Genomic DNA, 19294 nt, shown 5'->3' on the forward strand with positions numbered 1-19294 from the left:
TTACGAAGATTTCCTTGTTTCCTAAACATTGTATTGCCCGTTATATCATAGAAACATTTTAGCGATAATTTATCAGAATTAATTTGATATCTTTTCAGGCTAAATAATTCTGTATCCAGAACGAACATATTTTACCTTAGATGTTCATTTTAATAAAAAGAGAAGAGAACAGAAGATTATGCAGCATACCTCCATGCTCTGGGAATATGGGTCTTTTGGGTCACAAATTGAAGTTGATATTCTGTGGTTGCTAGGGTAACAGCGTTGGCTCATATTCTGGGGTACTGGAAAGGTCTGACGAATAATTGTTAGCCTTCCAATTGACCTTCTGACTAGGTCCTGTACATCCAAGTCATTTATCTCCTGTCAAATTTAAGAGAAAAGTTATACAATGCTTAGAGTTGATACAATATATGCAAATATAAATCAGAGCTAGTCATCTATAATTATATAAGGCTTTGATTAAATAAAGAGAATACATGTAACATGCATGGCTAATGTTGTTTACTGTCTCTAAGAGAGTACTATTGGCATAAAGATTTAAAAGCATCTCTTGGGATTACATCTTATCAGACTATAACATCTTTTTTCTTTGCTTTTTTAAGTGTAAAGAGCATAAATAAAAATAGGTCAGAGGCAACAGGGAGTATATTGAAATATTAACATATTATAAAATATACAGCAATTTATGACAAGCGTTGAGTTCCTCAGAAATGCAACACAAGCATATAAAATGGAACAAAGCCTATGTGTTTACACATTTTACAAATGATGTCCTCATTATGTTCTGAAACAAAATGAAAAGCAAAATTATAGGAACAAATTATATCCAAGGACTTACAAGGTAAAACAATTACCCAGAACAGTGTGTTGACTGTTGATAGAGGGAAGGATGAATTAATCATAGCACAATCTTTAATGGGTATTTTATGAATTAACTCTGTCCCACTTCCAGTCTTGGATAACTATACATTATAACTAACATACTATTGAAAGAACAATTAGACTGTGATATTACCCCAGAGAATTGCAATTATTACTGTTTTATTGTCCCTTTGTGGCTTCTGAATATTCATTTACACAGGCATGTATTTTATGAAAACATAAAGGACACACACAAACAATCTAGCTGTACATGCCCCTTAGCCTTATATACTCTACTTAAATGCCTTTGATTTTCTGTAAGGTAAGTAGATGTGCTGTACACTGTTTAAATCAATTTATAATGAGCTGTATCCTACTGCAGAGATGCAATAAATTAAACTATAAGGCTGGGTTCACACTGAGTTTTTTGCAGGCAGAAAATCTGCCTCAAAACTCAGTTTGGAATTTTGAGGCAGATTTTGCTCTGCTTGCACGCCGATTTTCGCTGCGTTTTTCGCCTGCGGCCATTTAGCACCGCAGGCAAAAAACGCCACGAAATACGCTTTCTCTGCCTTCCATTTATGTCAGGGACAAATGCCCGAAGACAGGGCATGTCGCTTCTTTTTCCCGCGAGACGGTTTTTCCGCTCGCGGGAAAAAAACGTCTCCGCCTCCCATTGGAATCAATGGGAGGTATTTTCGGACGTTTTTTGGCGCGTTTTCCGACGCGGGTTCCGCGTCAAAAAACCTGTCCAAAAACTGTGTGTTAACTGACCCTAAGGCTGGGTTCCCACAAGGGGGAGCTGTGGCAATCGTGGTATCCCTATTTCACAAAAAGAACAACTTCAGTGAAAACGGCATAGTTCAAACACTATTTCTACTACATCTAAGATACCATATGTAAGAATTTTTTTAACTTTAGACTTTCCCCAATGTAAATAACTACAATTGCTGAAAAAGGTCTGACCTAGTTAATACTGTAAAAAATAAGGCATACTCTAAAACTTGCGAAATTACTGCAGAAAAATTTAATTATTGTTCACAAAATACATCACATATTTGTAGGCTGTAGTAAAAAATGCAGCAGTAAAAAACAAGGACATACAGTGGTACATTTCTTTACAAAATGTAAATACTGTCATGTGCATGAGGCCTTAGTCCTTAGTGACTACAACAAAATTGGCTACATACTGTGTAGGCCAGATGTAAACAATATATCTTAGTTTGTAAACCTGAAAAGGGACTATCCAGTTCAGTCTATTATTCTGTAATGTTGATCCAGAATAAGGCAAAACTTCGGGCAAAAGCCAATTTTCCTCATCTTAGAGAAAAATTCCTTCTCAACTCCATTATGGCAATCAGAACAAATCCCTGGATCAAAGACCCATGTACAGAAATCTAATAAACATAACTTGTAACATTATTACACTCAGGAAAGTCATCCAGACCCTTATAAACTCTTTATTGCAGAGCATTCCATAGTTTTGTTGCTCTTACAGTATAATGCCCTTCTATGTTGGTGTAGAAACCTTCTTTCCTCAAGATGTAGAAGATGCCATTTTGTTATAGTTCCAGTCCTGGGTATAACTAGATCATTATAGTTATATCTTTATTGACCTTTGATATATTTATACATAGTCATTAGGTCAGCCATCTTTTTTCAAAGCTGTATAACCCTAATGTTGACAATCTTTCTGGGTACTGTAGTTAACCCATTCTATTTATTAATATATAGTTGCCCGCCTTTGTACCCACTCTAGTTCTACTATGTCTTTCTTGTGCACTGGTGCCCAAAACTATACACAATATTTCATGTGCGGACTGACTAGTGATTTATACAGTGATGGAACTATGTTCTTGTCTTGTGCATCTATGCCCCTCTTGACGCACCCCACAATTTTATTTGCCTTGGCAGCAGCTGCCTGACACTGGTTGCTACAGTTAAGTTTACTATCAACTAAAATTCCTAAGTCCTTTTCCATGTCAGTATTACTCTGTTTCCCATTTAGTAATATGTAATGGTGACATGTATTTTTCCTCCCTATGTGCATAGCCTTACATTTATCAGTGTTAAGCCATTAATTAAACATTAATAACCAGCTTCTGTTCTCTATCACTGAGCCAGTTACTTACCCAGTTACACATTTTCCCCCAGTCTTAGCATTCTCATTTTATCTACCAACCTATTATGTGGTACAGTATCATAGGCTTTCGAAAAATCAAGATATATGACATCCAATGTCTCTGTCCAGTCCAGTCCAGTCTAGAGCTTACCCCCTCATGAAATCTGATCTAATTATTTTGACAGGACCAATTCCTCATAAAACCCATGCTAATATGGAGTTTATTCTCATTGAGATATTCTCAAGGATAGCATCCTTAATAAAACCTTTAAATATTTTACCAAAAATAGAGGTAGAACTTACAGGCCTATATTATACGGGTTCAGTTTTTGACCCTTTTTTGAATATTGGCAAGACATTGGCTATGCGCAAGTCATGTGGAACAGACCCTTCCATTATAGAATCCTTAAATATCAAAAATAATTGTCTTAGCTTTTTAGCACATCTTCACTTTCCTCCTGATTTACTAGTTTAAATGCTTTCTTTAAATCATTTATTGCCCCTTTTCCATTTTTATTTATCAACATTGGTTTTCTCCTGTTCATAAACCTTTTATTTATTTAAAGGTACAGTATGTACTTCGCTCAATGAAAATGTAAGATGCTTTTAAAACTATTCCATTAAGTATTAAAGTAGTATGTATTATTTTTTTTGAGGACATTGTCACAGTCAACAAGTTTGAGGGCATATCTCAGTTGTGGCTCCTCAACAAAACATCCTATTAAAAGACAAGTGGATGTATATTTTTTTATGGTTACTATTTTGTAGCTGCCCCACAACCTGCACCTTTGTTATTCTGTTGGGTCTATTGGCTAATATTAATTTAAAAGGGCTCTCCCTCTAGTTTAGTCCTGCACCAGTTGGGAAAATGAAGTTAATAACAGAAACCTGTTTCATTTATGAGATTCCCATGTTACAGTTTTCCAATTTATATCTGGGTAGTTAAAGTCACCCGTAATACTTTAACAACCTTATTGTGGTTTGATGCCTTGTCTATTTCCCTTCCTAGAAAATTTTCTGTGGACTCACAGCCGAAATCTAAATCGGAAGCTGAACGCCTCCAAACATCTGCCCATTGATTATTTCAATGGAAAAAACAGCGTTCTCTTCTGACAGGGCGTATTTTTTTAAAAAAAACTGCAGCGAAAAAGAAGTGCATGTCACTTCTTGAGCTGTTTTTGGAGACGTTTTTCATTGACCCCATAGAAAAACAGCTCCAAAAACGGCCGTAAAAAAACACAGCAAAAAACGCGAGTGGCTAAAAAAACGGCTGAAAATCAGGAGCTGTTTTCCCTTGAAAACAGCTCCGTATTTTCAGACGTTTTTGATTTTGTGTGTGCACATACCCTCACTGTATTTTTTTTTTATGGGGTTTTCCCTCCATGTATTTCTACTCCTAGAGACTGCACATGATTATCTCCCTTTCCATTTTTATGATATTTTCTAAACAGACTTCAACCCTGTAAGTTAGTCGCCTAGTCATAGCTATCATCCAGCCATGTCTCAGTAATCCCCACTATGTCATACTTTCCTATGACATCATAAATTCCATTTTATCAATTGTATTTCTTAGGCTTCTAATGTAAGTGACTCGTGGTACACATACCTGTAAGAAAGTCATTAGACACTGTTATCAGCCACTGGACATAGTAGCCCTTTATATTAGCACATTATTCATCCTACACAAATGGTATCTGTGTATATAGCATTTGAGGGCTACCACTTGTACATGCACAGAGAAGACCTATAACTAAACTTCTTTATAAATCATTTACTTATTTAAAAAACAAATATTACAAGCCCTTGTCAATAAATCTTTTACGTGTACAAATAGGTATTTTCACATGGGATGGTAACGGTCAAGATGCTCCCAAATTTAGATGGGTGTAAAGAAGAAAAAAGCTTTTTGTTCACATGATTCGATTCAGGAATGTAGTCAGAAAAATACAGCTTTTGGCCAAATTTTAGGATCTGTATTATGGCTTTAAAGCCTAGACCCTACTGATTTGAACTTAGATCACCAGATAACCCTATGATTATATAAGTTTAGTTCAATAGATCCACGGGGGTCCAGCTATTAGTAATACAGACAGTTAAATAAGTCCTGTGTAAGTCCTTTAAAAAAGCCATGTTGTTGTTGTTTAATACTCATCATGTCCATATGCTTATTGTGGAGTATTATCTAATATCAGTAAAGCCTAATGACTCTTTTATGGTATGTTCACATGTGGCAGAACTGTTGCAGAAATTTCGGCAACTAAATATCTGTTCCATAGATCTGTGTCATGGCTTCTGTTAAATGTGAAAACGGCTTAAATAGAATTGTTTCTGCAGCATGTGCATGGATTTTTACAAACTCAGATTGATGGAACAGTGGAAGAAATTACTGCAACAAATGTACCAAGAATGAACATACCCTTAGGGCTTGTCCACACATAATGGAATTGCTGCAGAAAGTTTCTGCAGCAATTCCACAGAAACTAGCAGGATTTCCGCTGCAGAAAAACCGCATCATTTCCTGAGTTTTTTACTGCAGAAAATGGTGCAGATTTTGCTGCGTTTTTCTCAATTTTGTGAGATTGTGATATTTCCTCTGAAAAACGCAGCAATTCAGTCCTCTTTCCGCAGCAGGAATTGACATGCTGTGGTACGAAAAATACGCACCGCAGGTCAATTTCTGGTCGGAAATTTTACGCAGCGTGTGGATGACATTTGTTGTATCTCACCCACTTTGCTGCTACTGTATTCTGCTGCATAATTTCCGTCTGCAATTCCAGATGGAAAATATGCAGCAATTCCGCTACGTGTGTACAAGCCTTTTTTATCTATTTTTGAAATTACCACTGGGTCAACCTTACTTCATTTCTAGTAATTATTTGACATATAGTGATTTTTTTACATGAAGTAATTAACGGATAAGTGGTTAATCAAGGTAAAGGTCTGAACCGACCACTGGTGAAATTGGCTAGGCTACTGACCTTTGAGCTTATTTATTAAACTTGCTGAAAATATAATAACCTACTAGCACTTCATTTTCATCTGTCTCGTTTAGGTTGAAATAACAAAAAAAACATTAGATTAATTTTCAATTATGGATTTCGTGCAGCTTTACACCAGAAAATAGAAGATTTAACAAAAGAATATGTGTGCATGTTATTTATTTTTCCTTTCTTACATGAGGGTTGGCAACATAATCACTGTAAGGCATTCTCATTCAAATAATTTCCATATACACTATATTGACTGCATTCACTGGGTAAGATGAATTTATATGTATGGTTTGCTATGCGTGTTATATATTCAGCAACTGAGCTCATGCTGTTTTGTATATAAGCAAGCATAAAATACTGAATACTATATTATATTACAGTCACACATAACATTGTGTTGATATAGGATCATTGTGTAGAGACACAATAGAGATTTTTTTTTTTTTTGCAAGTTCTTGCCTGCAATTTCATACACGTTGCACACCTTTCACTAGAGTAGGGCTTTTTAATCTTTTTCTACCGAGTCTTAACAGCCAGAACATGGTAACGTCTTGGTCTCAGCATTGGTCGTAGTCCATGCCATAACTTTTACAATTGCCTCTATCTTCAAACTTGTATCCTAAACTCAATAACAGATAAAAATAAGTACAAAATAATTCAGTTCTGTTGCTAAGGCTCTGCTGACTACTGCTTTCAGGATTCTATTGTTCTGCTCCATCATAGGAGCAGAACAACGAGAATATCGGAAGCGATCCATCCCATTGCAGAAACCAACGACACCAGACGGAACCTTATGACTTTAATGGGTTCTGTCAGGTTTCCATAATTGTTTTCATAATTTTGCCAGATAAAATATCGCTGCATGCTGCTCTATTTTGTCCGGCAATTACAACGGAGTCTGTAGCTTAGTAATCAATATAATTGTTCATATGCCACACATTTTATGGGCTATATCTGCCTTAGGAAGACTGATAAACATGGCAAATTCTGTGCACAGAGAATATATATATATATATATATACATATATATAGATACACATATATATATATACATGTGTATATATGTATATATATATATATACATGTGTATATATATATATATATATATATATATATATATATATATACACTACCGTTCAAAAGTTTGGGGTCACCCAGACAATTTTGTGTTTTCCATGAAAACTCACACTTATATTTATCAAATGAGTTGCAAAATGACTAGAAAATATAGTCAAGACATTGACAAGGTTAGAAATAATGATTTTTATTTGAAATAATGATTTTCTCCTTCAAACTTTGCTTTCGTCAAAGAATGCTCCATTTGCAGCAATTACAGCATTGCAGACCTTTGGCATTCTAGCTGTTAATTTGCTGAGGTAATCGGGAGAAATTTCACCCCATGCTTCCAGAAGCCCCTCCCACAAGTTGGATTGGCTTGATGGGCACTTCTTGCGTACCTTACGGTTAAGCTGCTCCCACAACAGTTCTATGGGGTTGAGATCTGGTGACTGCGCTGGCCATTCCATTACAGATAGAATACCAGCTGCCTGCTTCTTCCCTAAATAGTTCTTGCATAATTTGGAGGTGTGCTTTGGGTCATTGTCTTGTAGTAGGATGAAATTGGCTCCAATCAAGCGCTGTCCACAGGGTATGGCATGGTGTTGCAAAATGGAGTGATATCCTTCCTTATTCAAAATCCCTTTTACCTTGTACAAATCTCCCACTTTACCAGCACCAAAGCAACCCCAGACCATCACATTACCTCCACCATGCTTGACAGATGGCATCAGGCACTCTTCCAGCATCTTTTCAGTTGTTCTGCGTCTCACAAATGTTCTTCTGTGTGATCCAAACACCTCAAACTTAGTTTCGTCTGTCCATAACACTTTTTTCCAATCTTCCTCTGTCCAATGTCTGTGTGCTTTTGCCCATATTAATCTTTTACTTTTATTAGCCAGTCTCAGATATGGCTTTTTCTTTGCCACTTTGCCCTGAAGGCCAGCATCCCGGAGTCGCCTCTTCACTGTAGACGTTGACACTGGCGTTTTGCGGGTACTATTTAATGAAGCTGCCAGTTGAGGACCTGTGATGCGTCTATTTCTCAAACTAGAGACTCTAATGTACTTGTCTTGTTGCTCAGTTGTGCAGCGGGGCCTCCCACTTCTCTTTCTACTTTGGTTAGAGCCTGTTTGTGCTGTCCTCTGAAGGGAGTAGTACACACCGTTGTAGGAAATCTTCAGTTTCTTGGCAATTTCTCGCATGGAATAGCCTTAATTTCTAAGAACAAGAATAGACTGTCGAGTTTCACATGAAAGCTCTCTTTTTCTAGCCATTTGGAGAGTTTAATCGAACCCACAAATGTAATGCTCCAGATTCTCAACTAGCTCAAAGGAAGGTCAGTTTTATAGCTCCTCTAAACAGCAAAACAGTTTACAGCGGTGCTAACATAATTGCACAAGGGTTTTCAAGTGTTTTCTAATCATCCATTAGCCTTCTAACACAGTTAGCAAACACAATGTACCATTAGAACACTGGAGTGATGGTTGCTAGAAATGGGCCTCTATACACCTATGTAGATATTGCATTAAAAACCAGACATTTGCAGCTAGAATAGTCATTTACCACATTAACAATGTATAGAGTGTATTTCTGATTAATTTAATGTTATCTTCATTGAAAAAAAAATTAGCTTTTCTTTCAAAAATAAGGAAATTTCGAAGTGACCCTAAACTTTTGAACGGTAGTGTATATGGACAAAAGTATTAACCCTTAATACCGAATTTTTTAAATTTTTCCATTGTCACATTCAAAGAGCTATAACTTTTTTATTTTTGCATCGACATAGCTGTATAAGAGCGTTTTTTTTTTGCGGTACAATTTGTATTTTTAAATAGCTCCATTTTGGGGTACATATAATTTATTGATTAACTTTTTATTGACTTTTTTGGGGGGGTAGAGTAAAAAAAAAAATGGAAATTTTACCATTCTTTTTTGCATCGTAAATTTACGCCGTTATCCGTGTGGTATAAATAACATAATAACTTTATTCAGCGGGTTGTTATGATTGCGGCAATACCATATTTATATCGTTTTTTAATGTTTTACTACTTTTACACAGTAAAAACTGTTTTTTTTTTCAAAATTATTTGTTTTTGTGTCTCCATATTTGAAGAGCCATAACTTTTGTATTTTTCCGCCGATGCAGCTGTATGAGGGCTTTTTTTTTGCAGGAAAACTTGTCGTTTTTATTGGTATAATTTTGGAGTACATGCGAATTTTTGATCACTTTTTATCAAATCTTTTTGAAGGCAGGATGAACATAAAATAGCAATTCTGGCATTGTTTTTTATTTTAGTTTCTTACGGCATTCACCGTACAGGTTAAATAATGTAATTGTTTTATAGTTGGGGTCGTTACGAACGCAGCGATACCAAATATTTGTAATTATTTACTTTTTTTCATAATAAAGTATTTTGTAAGCGGAAAAAAGTTGGTTTCTAATTTTTTTTTACTTGGGACTTTATATTTATTTATTTAAAACTTTATTAAACCTTTTACTTTTTTTTTAGTCCTTCTAGAGGACTTTACTGTGCAATCTTTTGATCACTTTTATAATACACTGTAATACCCGTATTGCATTGTACTATTGCCTGTCAGTGTAAAACTGACAGCCATCTGTTGGGCCTTGCCTCTGGCAGGGTCTAACACGCAATCACTAAAGGGAGACCTGGGGGCCTTTGTTAGGCCCCAGCTGCCATTGAAACCATTGACACCCCGCGATTGCATCGTGGGATGCCAGTGGGGTGAGAGAGGGATCCTCCTCCCTCCAAAACCACTTCGATTGAGCATCTGAAGGGTTAAATATGATCGGAGACCCTCCGATCATTGTCCTAAAGGCCAAAGCTGTTCGCAACAGCACGGGCTTCGGGAGATCCCCGCCCGATGCGGGCAAAAGTCTTCTGCAGTGCTGCCGTGAAAAGGCGGCACTTCAGAATAACTGCCCCGAGCGGGCGCCGTAAAAGGGCTATACGGCTGTCATTAAGGGGTTAAGATTATTTTATGACATCCCATTTTAAATCCATAGACATTATTATGGAGTGGGTACCCCCTTTGCAGTTAGAGCAACTTCCACTCTTCTGGGAAGGCTTTCTATAAGATTTTAGATTGTGACTGTGGGTAATTTTGCCATTCATTCAGAAGAGCATTTGTGAGGTCAGACACTGATGTTGGATGAGAAGGCCTGGCTCACAATCAAAATGTTCTAGTTCACCCCAAGGTGTTTCATAGAGTTGAGGTCAGCGGTCTGTGTGGGTTGGTTAAGTTCTTCCACATCAAACTCACCCAACCATGCCTTTATGGACCTTGATTTGTTCACTGGGGCAGTCATACTGGAACAGAAAAGGGCCTTCCCCAAACAGTTCCTACAAAGATGAAAGCATATAAATATCCAAAATGTCTTGGTATGCTGAAGCATTAAGATTTCCCTTTACTGTGCAGTACCATGCCCAAATTCAGTGAGCTCTTTAGGACAACCCATTCTTTCACAAATGTTTATAACGGCAGGCTGTTCAGCTAAGTGTTTCATTTTATGCACCTGTGGCAAAGGGACTGAATTAAATACCTGAATTTAATAATTAAAGGGTAACTAAACTTTCAGAAAACTTCTGACATGTCATAGTGACATGTCACAAGTTTTGATCGGTGTGGGTCTGGGCACTAAGACCTCCACCGATTGCTAAAACTAAGCGGCAGAATATTATTATTATTTTTTTATTATTATTTTTTTCTTATTTCTTTTAGCATTTGTAAACAATAGGCCAGAGTGCTTTTAACATTTGTCATTTGCATACCTTATACGAGGTTCAGTAGAATAATTGGCTCTGGCGCACAATTATCACCAGATACTATTAAAAAAATCACCAATAATGCAGCAGTCTGGTGTTTAAGACTATAGTAAAAACTACTCAGAAGCAATGCCTGAGAATCAATGCGACAAGCTGTAGCCTTAACTGCATTTTTCACGTAGGTTATTTATTCCACTGCAGATCAACAGATAATGAAAGAAAGTTTGATATTGAAACACTAAACATATAATGAGACTCATAAGCCTTAAACTAGGTCCATACTCTCTCTTAAATCAATATTACCAATGGAACAGAGAGTAAAGACTCTTTTAGAAACTGAAACATCAAAGTGGTGGACTGAGCAGAGGACTTATCAATATGACGGTCATTAATCACTTTGGAAATGTGTTTTAGCTGAAAGAGTGGTACAAGAATGTGACCGTAATAGCACTGTGAGAGTGTTGGGTTTAGGAATCATATTCTAGAAATATTTGTAATGCCAATTATTACAAAAGACTAGATTGCATTTCATCTTTGGGCTTTCATGGTACATCATTTTATTCAGTTAGTAATTATTACTTGAAAGTCCAACTTGTGATACCACCAATTTTTAGAAACACTTTTGTGTTGTAGGTATGTCCAAAATGTTTTCAAATCTCCTTGAGGTTCCATTTTAGATGGATATAGATCATATTTAGATTTAAAGCTTGATATAGTCAAACAATCAAATTTTGAGATTGAATTTTGGAAGGCTTTAGAGAAGAATTCCAGACACACTGATAAAATCTAAGTTCCTCAATATGCTCACTTGGGCATGTCAGTATAATGTGTAAATTACTGCATTTATGTTGCTTTTTTGCATACTTTTTTAGGATGTTTCATGCTGGGTGGTGAAACTACTTCTCTCAGCTTGTGAGAGGATCACTATGATGTCTGTTCTTGATCACAGTACACGTGAGGGTGGAGCATGACTAAATGAGCAAAGAGGAAAGCCATGTCAATAATCTAGTCCTGAACATGACACTTAGAGCTCTATAGGCCACTATTACAAGCAGCGTCTAGACAATCTCAGCACTCTGGATGCAAATAATACTTAGAGATTTTGTTACAAAAAAGTAGATTAATTCACACATTAATTTCATGTACTGAAGAATGAAGTAGAGAGCGACAATATATAAGACAATTCGGCCGAACATTGGCCTTTGTCACAGTCACTGATACTGGTAAAGTATCACTATCAGAGTACAATCAAATGGAAAAAGATACGATGGTTCAATTTGTAGAGATACAAATTAAGAGAAAATTAGGGGGTTGGTAAAACAAAAATAGGGAACATTGTTATTGTAATTTGTTTATTTCTTACCAACCCCCCTTTTTTTTACTCCTGTGCCATACAACTCTATGATTATATAATGAAAATATCCTGTTCTATGTATCTCTACAAATTGAACAATCATATCTTTTTCCATTTGATTGTACTCTGATACTGATACTTTACCAGTGCGTGACTCCCTCTCTAAACCCCTTGAGAGAAATAATTTTCTGACCTCTACCTGAGGCAATATTACTGTATGTAGTTTTCATATTCTTCAATTAATGAGTATATGCATGAGGCGTCAATCCAGGTATTTTTTACTATTTATTCTCCTCTGTATTTTTTTCCATGTTTGCATATATTGTATATATGTGTGTGATGGTATTCTGGACACTTATATCTTTCTTTTGTATTACGTCCACAGCGACCATGACAAAGGCCAAGGTTTGGCAAGAACGTCTTATATATTGTCGCTCTCTACTTAATTCTACATTACATGAAATGAATGTATGAATAAATCTTCTTTTTTTGCAACAAAATCTCTACGTATTATTTGCATCTAGGGTGCTGAGGTTGTCTACATGCTGATTTAGGGGTTATCCAACCCGAACCTCGCTAGCACCAGAATTCTCACCATAAGGAGTGCGTCTTATCTTACTTTTTCTACTATTACAAGCATGCACTAGAAAGGAAAAAATAAAACATACACAAGGCGCACATAGCGCATCATTCAATTTGAAATAATGGCAAGATGCGTGATCACTTATGTGGATCTGCTTTTGTTGTTCTGGGAGCACAACATCCAATAGAGCGTTCCTATGTGGTAAGACTGCAGCCTGGGTTCCGAATCAGGCAACTTGCGTCCAGAGATATATGAACACATAGGTGATAAAAGAATTTGAATAGTTCCCTTGTGCTGCCTGTTATACATCTTATTTGTATGGAGAGTCTGTCACACAGAGAGTAAACTAAAATAGTTTATTTGCAAAATGTCTAAAAACGACACGTTTCGAAGCCGGACCAGCTTCTTCCTCAGGCAAAGCACATATAAAACAGCTTTCCCGAGCAGAGAATGATATAGGTAATAGACCACCAAAGTAAAGCATCACAGGCTAAAGCATCAACAGGTTAAAGGTCACAAATGGATGCATTTTTTTTAAAAAATAAAACAAACATTTGTTGCTACATTTTATACTTTAACATGAAGTGAAGTTAAGAAGTGAAAAGGGCATGTTTCTTTTAAAAAAATCTTTTTAAAAAGCATACTTGACACTTAATGTTGTGTGAGTCTCTCCGGTTTGCCATATGGAAGTAATTGCTAACGTTCATGAAGAGAGCGCTGGGCATAGTACATGGAGTTTAGGGAGATAAGAGAAGCCGCAATCTTAAAGGCTATGTAAACCTTTGAACACTTTTTAATTGGTTTTTATTATTTTTTTCTTTACATTTTGAGATACATCTTCTTTGTATCCTGGATACATAGAAGCTGTATCGTGCACTTAAACCTGAATCCGTCAGCTGGATTGACGCCTTAGGTGACAGCAGGTCCTGCTGGTCATCCAGCTGTTATCAATCACACCTGAGTTCATAAGTGCCAGATTAAGTGTGCTTGGGCTCATGGCTTCTCTGGATCTTTTCCCAGTGCTTGTTTGACACTCTTGAGTCCAAGGGTGTGTTCAATATTACTGTAAAGTGCATTGACATCATGTCATCACTACATTGATGATGTGATCATGGCTGGCAAGGCTCTAGCCACGAACTTGACGAGTTTTTTCATCATCTCAACTGTAACAGCTTTAATATCAAGCTCACATTAAGAGCAGACATCAATCAATGCACTTTTTAGACATCCAGTTTCATGTAGATGACAATGGCATTCTCTCCTCCCATGTTTTTAGAAAGAAAACTTTAACAAACAGCCTTTTACATGCATTTGTTTGAACGACAATCTATCGACCTTATGAAGAGGTTCAGAGAGAGAGGATACAAGGAGTGAGCCATACAAAAAGTTTACAGGAGAGCCAAGGAAACTAAGAGGGAGGAACTCCTCTAAACTAGAAGGAAGAAACAAGAGCCCCCAGATATGGTCCGGTTCATCACCCCCTACAATTCACAATGGTCACAAGTGAAGATGGCACTGGAAAAATATTGGGATGTTCTCATGACGGACCAAATTTTACGCCTGTATTTACCCCCGAAACCAGCAATAACTTACCGAAAGGCCAAGAATCTCAAGGACTTACTTGTTCACCGCTATCACAGAGGTAAGTCACTAGGGAGAATTTTTGGCTCAACTGGTCCAATGTGGGAGTGTAATACATGTGGGGGGTGTATAGGATGTGCAAATATTGAGACCTCCACAACATTTTACAACTCTTCTAGGAGCAGGAAGTTTACCATCACCCATACCATCAGCTGTGACACAGAGGGAGTTGTGTATTTTGCTACATGCCCCTGTAACCTGATCTATGTCAGCCTGACAAGTCGTGAACTACGATGAAGAACCAGAGAACATGTTTTGGGGATCCTTGGTGCAGGTGATGAGGAAGATGGGTTAAAAACTATCCCACGACACTTCATAGCTCATCACAACTGCGACACTTCCCAACTGAAGGTAAGGGTGATTGATAGGGTTTTCATCAACTCTAGGAGCGGCAACTGGAAACAATTGTTGGCAAAGTAGCCTGATGGATTTTTGAGTTGTACACTGTGACTCCTAAGGGCCTGAATGAACAACTGAGTTTTGGTCCCTTCTTACGTTTGACCAGTGTTCACTCACTCCTATCTTTCCGGCTAGGCCCTTCCCTAGTTTCTGCCAACTTGGGCTTTTCTTACGGTTCTTACTATATTATTTCTGATGAGTCCTCGTGTTCACCCAATCGGTGTTTTTTTTTTTTTATATGTATTTTAACTGCTTTTACTCGTGCTGTTCTGGCCTTTATTTCTCTCTTCTTTTTTCTTTCTTTCACCTTTCTTATTCAGATGAGGTATATTAATACATATATTGTTTGCTTCTCCGGTCCTTTGTAGTTGTCCTCTGATTGCTGGACGAGAAATATGGAGCAACGCGGGACGAATTATCCTGTCTGTGTGACTATTTGTCACTATGTATATTCCTTTTGAAATTATCATATAGCATTGGTGTAATGTGAAGCCTTTGTCCATGTATGTCCTGGGGTCTACAATATGGTCACCAACATTTATATTTATCTATTCATATTTTTGTACAATATGCACACATATAAATATTTCCTTTTGATTAACTATATGTACACTTTTTTAGTAGTGACATTTTATATTCTTTATAGTTTTACACCCTCTAAAGATTAATATGTATATTCACCATTTATTACATTTATAGGTATTGAACTGTGTATACTGTAGTTTGAATATTTATGGAGGATTTTGGGTCCATCATATTCACTGGTAGTGATATTTTAAACCATATTAATTCTTATTTGTATGTATATATGTATGCCAGTGTGTATCTAATGTTCTTATTTTTACTCACATCTATTATAATTAAGCAACTGTTTATATTCAATTTTGTGCACTGTCCCCCATTTTATGTCACTCACTGCATTTGTCACAGCATGCTCACCTACACCTTCTTCACTTTTATTCGCTTTTGTTTTTTGCATGTGCCACTGTTTTTTTTTACCTTTTTCCTATCACCTTTGTGCACCAATGTATTAATATATTATACTGGTGTATTCCATGTAGCAATATCCATAACTTCAAGGTATGTTCTATATATGCTTTTTTTATTGTCCACTTAACAAGTTTATGCTCACATTCAGTAATATATGTAACCCCCTTTTTACTGACTTATGTATGTGTGTGTGTGTGTGTGTGTGTGTGTGTGTGTGTGTGTGTGTGTGTGTGTGTGTGTGTGTGTGTGTGTGTGTGTGTATATATATATGTATGTATATATGTGTGTATATGTATGTATACATATATGTGTATATATGCACTACCGTTCAAAAGTTTGGGCTCACCCAGACAATTTTGTGTTTTCCATGAAAACTCACACTTATATTTATCAAATGAGTTGCAAAATGACTAGAAAATATAGTCAAGACATTGACAAGGTTAGAAATAATGATTTTTATTTGAAATAATGATTTTCTCCTTCAAACTTTGCTTTCGTCAAAGAATGCTCCATTTGCAGCAATTACAGCATTGCAGACCTTTGGCATTCTAGCTGTTAATTTGCTGAGGTAATCGGGAGAAATTTCACCCCATGCTTCCAGAAGCCCCTCCCACAAGTTGGATTGGCTTGATGGGCACTTCTTGCGTACCATACGGTCCAGCTGCTCCCACAACAGCTCTATGGGGTTGAGATCTGGTGACTGCACTGGCCACTCCATTACAGATAGAACACCAGCTGCCTGCTTCTTCCCTAAATAGTTCTTGCATAATTTGGAGGTGTGCTTTGGGTCATTGTCCTGTTGTAGGATGAAATTAGTTCCAATCAAGCGCTGTCCACAGAGTATGGCATGACGTTGCAAAATGGAGTGATAGCCTTCCTTATTCAAAATCCCTTTTACCTTGTACAAATCTCCCACTTTACCAGCACCAAAGCAACCCCAGACCATCACATTACCTCCACCATGCTTGACAGATGGCGTCAGGCACTCTTCCAGCATCTTTTCAGTTGTTCTGCGTCTCACAAATGTTCTTCTGTGTGATCCAAACACCTAAAACTTCGATTCGTCTGTCCATAACACTTTTTTCCAATCTTCCTCTGTCCAATGTCTGTGTGCTTTTGCCCATATTAATCTTTTCCTTTTATTAGCCAGTCTCAGATATGGCTTTTTCTTTGCCACTCTTCCCTGAAGGCCAGCATTCCGGAGTCGCCTCTTCACTGTAGACGTTGACACTGGTGTTTTGCGGTTAATATTTAATGAAGCTGCCAGTTGAGGACCTGTGAGGCGTCTATTTCTCAAACTAGAGACTCTAATGTACTTATCTTGTTGCTCAGTTGTGCAGCGGGGCCTCCCACTTCTCTTTCTACTCTGGTTAAAGCCTGTTTGTGCTGTCCTCTGAAGGGAGTAGTACACACCGTTGTAGGAAATCTTCAGTTTCTTGGCAATTTCTCGCATGGAATAGCCTTCATTTCTAAGAGCAAGAATAGACTGTCGAGTTTCACATGAAAGCTCTCTTTTTCTAGCCATTTTGAGAAATTAATCGAACCCACAAACGTAATGCTCCAGATTCTCAACTAGCTTAAAGGAAGGTCAGTTTTATAGCTCCTCTAAACAGCAAAACTGTGGTGCTAATATAATTGCACAAGGGTTTTCAAGTGTTTTCTAATCATCAATTAGCCTTCTAACAGAGTTAGCAAACACAATGTAACATTAGAACACTAGAGTGATGGTTGCTGGAAATGGGCCTCTATACACCTATGTAGATATTGTATTAAAAACCAGACGTTTGCAGCTAGAATAGTCATTTAGCACATTAACAATGTATAGAGTGTATTTCTGATTAATTTAATGTTATCTTCATTGAAAAAAACTGTGCTTTTCTTCCAAAAATAAGGAAATTTCGAAGTGACCCTAAACTTTTGAACGGTAGTGTATGTATATTTATTTATTCATTTTTTTTATCCCCATATTTATATCCTCTTATAACATGATTATGTATTTCTGTAATTTTGGTTTACGGTATTATAAGCAACCACCTTATCATATACATTATAACTTATGAGGACTATGTACTGTGTGCTCCTGTCTTTACTTATTTCTTTCTGTTCTCCTCCTTCATCTACCTTGTATGCTTTGTTTTATATCGACTGCACCACCCTGTTACCTTAAAGTCCCCTTCACCCTGTTGCTTCTACTTAGCAACACTGTGAATTCACTGAGGAGGACGCCATGTTTTTGTTTTTTCCATGCAGTGGGCAAGTGCTGGTGATGTCACATGGTCACGTGACACCTCTATGTTTTAATCACGCCTACTCCTTCCCCTTCAGCCTTGTTTATTAGGTCATAATGCATACACCCCTGGGATGGTCACTGTGCTGTTATGCCCAGTGGTTCTCTTATTCACAGACTAACTTTAGAGGTTGTTAGCCACACGCATCTAGACATATGACCTGGTGGCCACGCTCACAACATGGACGCCACTATGACCTACACCATGCTGCCTCTATGAAGTGCTGTTTACATTAGTAATACCACCATGCCCATTGACATCATCTGAGTGATCAGGTGGGGACTTTTTCAGTATAATTACAGGGGTGGTGCTTGTCATCAGTATCTTTTGTTACCACATGTGTGGGGGATGTTACAATTGGCCAGACTTCCTTTATATACCCTTCCTTAAGATAGTTGGGTTAAGACCCCTGGACAAAACAGGTGGAAAAACACGTGTTGGCGATCAGTGTCCCCTTCTTCTGGTCAGTATTCAGTCCTCCTTTTTGTGCCTGTCTAGTCTAATATTTTTCCCTAACTCGACACTTGTCAGTATAGGGCTGCTACATTTATTGTTCAGGCACCTGCACTTCGCTGTATTTACTTATGCATTTCTTCCTATAGGAGGTTTTTAGTATCTACGTGTGGGGATCCTTGCTTCATGGGTTTGTCGTTCCATTTTATATTTTGTATTTTATCTTGTATCTAATAAAGGTGTTGTATTTTGCATTATACTGGTTATGCTGCCTATATTTTGTGATAGGAGTATTTGATTTGCTATTCAGGTGGAATCAATTATTGGTGATTTGTGAATCCTCTGTTGGAGTAAATGATGATGGGTGGTGAAGGAGAAAGGGTGAGTGGAATTAGGTCCACATATGGGGGAGCTAGATCCATTATGGTTATTTGGGGGGGGGGATTCATCATGTACAGTCAAGTTGGAAATATGTAAAAGGTCATCAGGTTCTAGAGACTGGGAGAAGGATTCCATCCAAATTCTCTTCAAATCTCCACCTATACCAAGCATATACCTTCAAATTGCGACCTCTCTTATCTCTCTAAACTCCATGTACTATGCCCAGCTCACTCTTCATGAACCCTAGCAATTACTCCTGTATAGCAAACCAGAGAGACTCACACAGCAATAAGAGACAGCAAACTTGCAAGTATGCTTTTTAAGTAATAAATCATTTTAAAACATGCCTTTTTATCTTCTTAAAATATGTATTATTTACATTGAC

The 19294-nt window shown here is 37.3% G+C and overlaps 1 protein-coding gene across 1 annotated transcript in view; it reads right to left on the reverse strand.

The window, feature by feature from the left end:
• Positions 1-19294, reverse strand: part of GRID2 (glutamate ionotropic receptor delta type subunit 2) — a 1233941-nt gene that overhangs the window by 533203 nt on the left and 681444 nt on the right. Inside the window, exon 6 of the mRNA XM_075860662.1 lies at positions 190-363. Within this exon, the coding sequence (XP_075716777.1) occupies positions 190-363 (174 nt within the window). The remainder of the gene's footprint in view (positions 1-189; positions 364-19294) is intronic.

This window comes from Rhinoderma darwinii, chromosome 1 (assembly GCF_050947455.1).
Source record: "Rhinoderma darwinii isolate aRhiDar2 chromosome 1, aRhiDar2.hap1, whole genome shotgun sequence".
NCBI classification, from domain to species: Eukaryota; Metazoa; Chordata; class Amphibia; order Anura; family Rhinodermatidae; genus Rhinoderma; species Rhinoderma darwinii.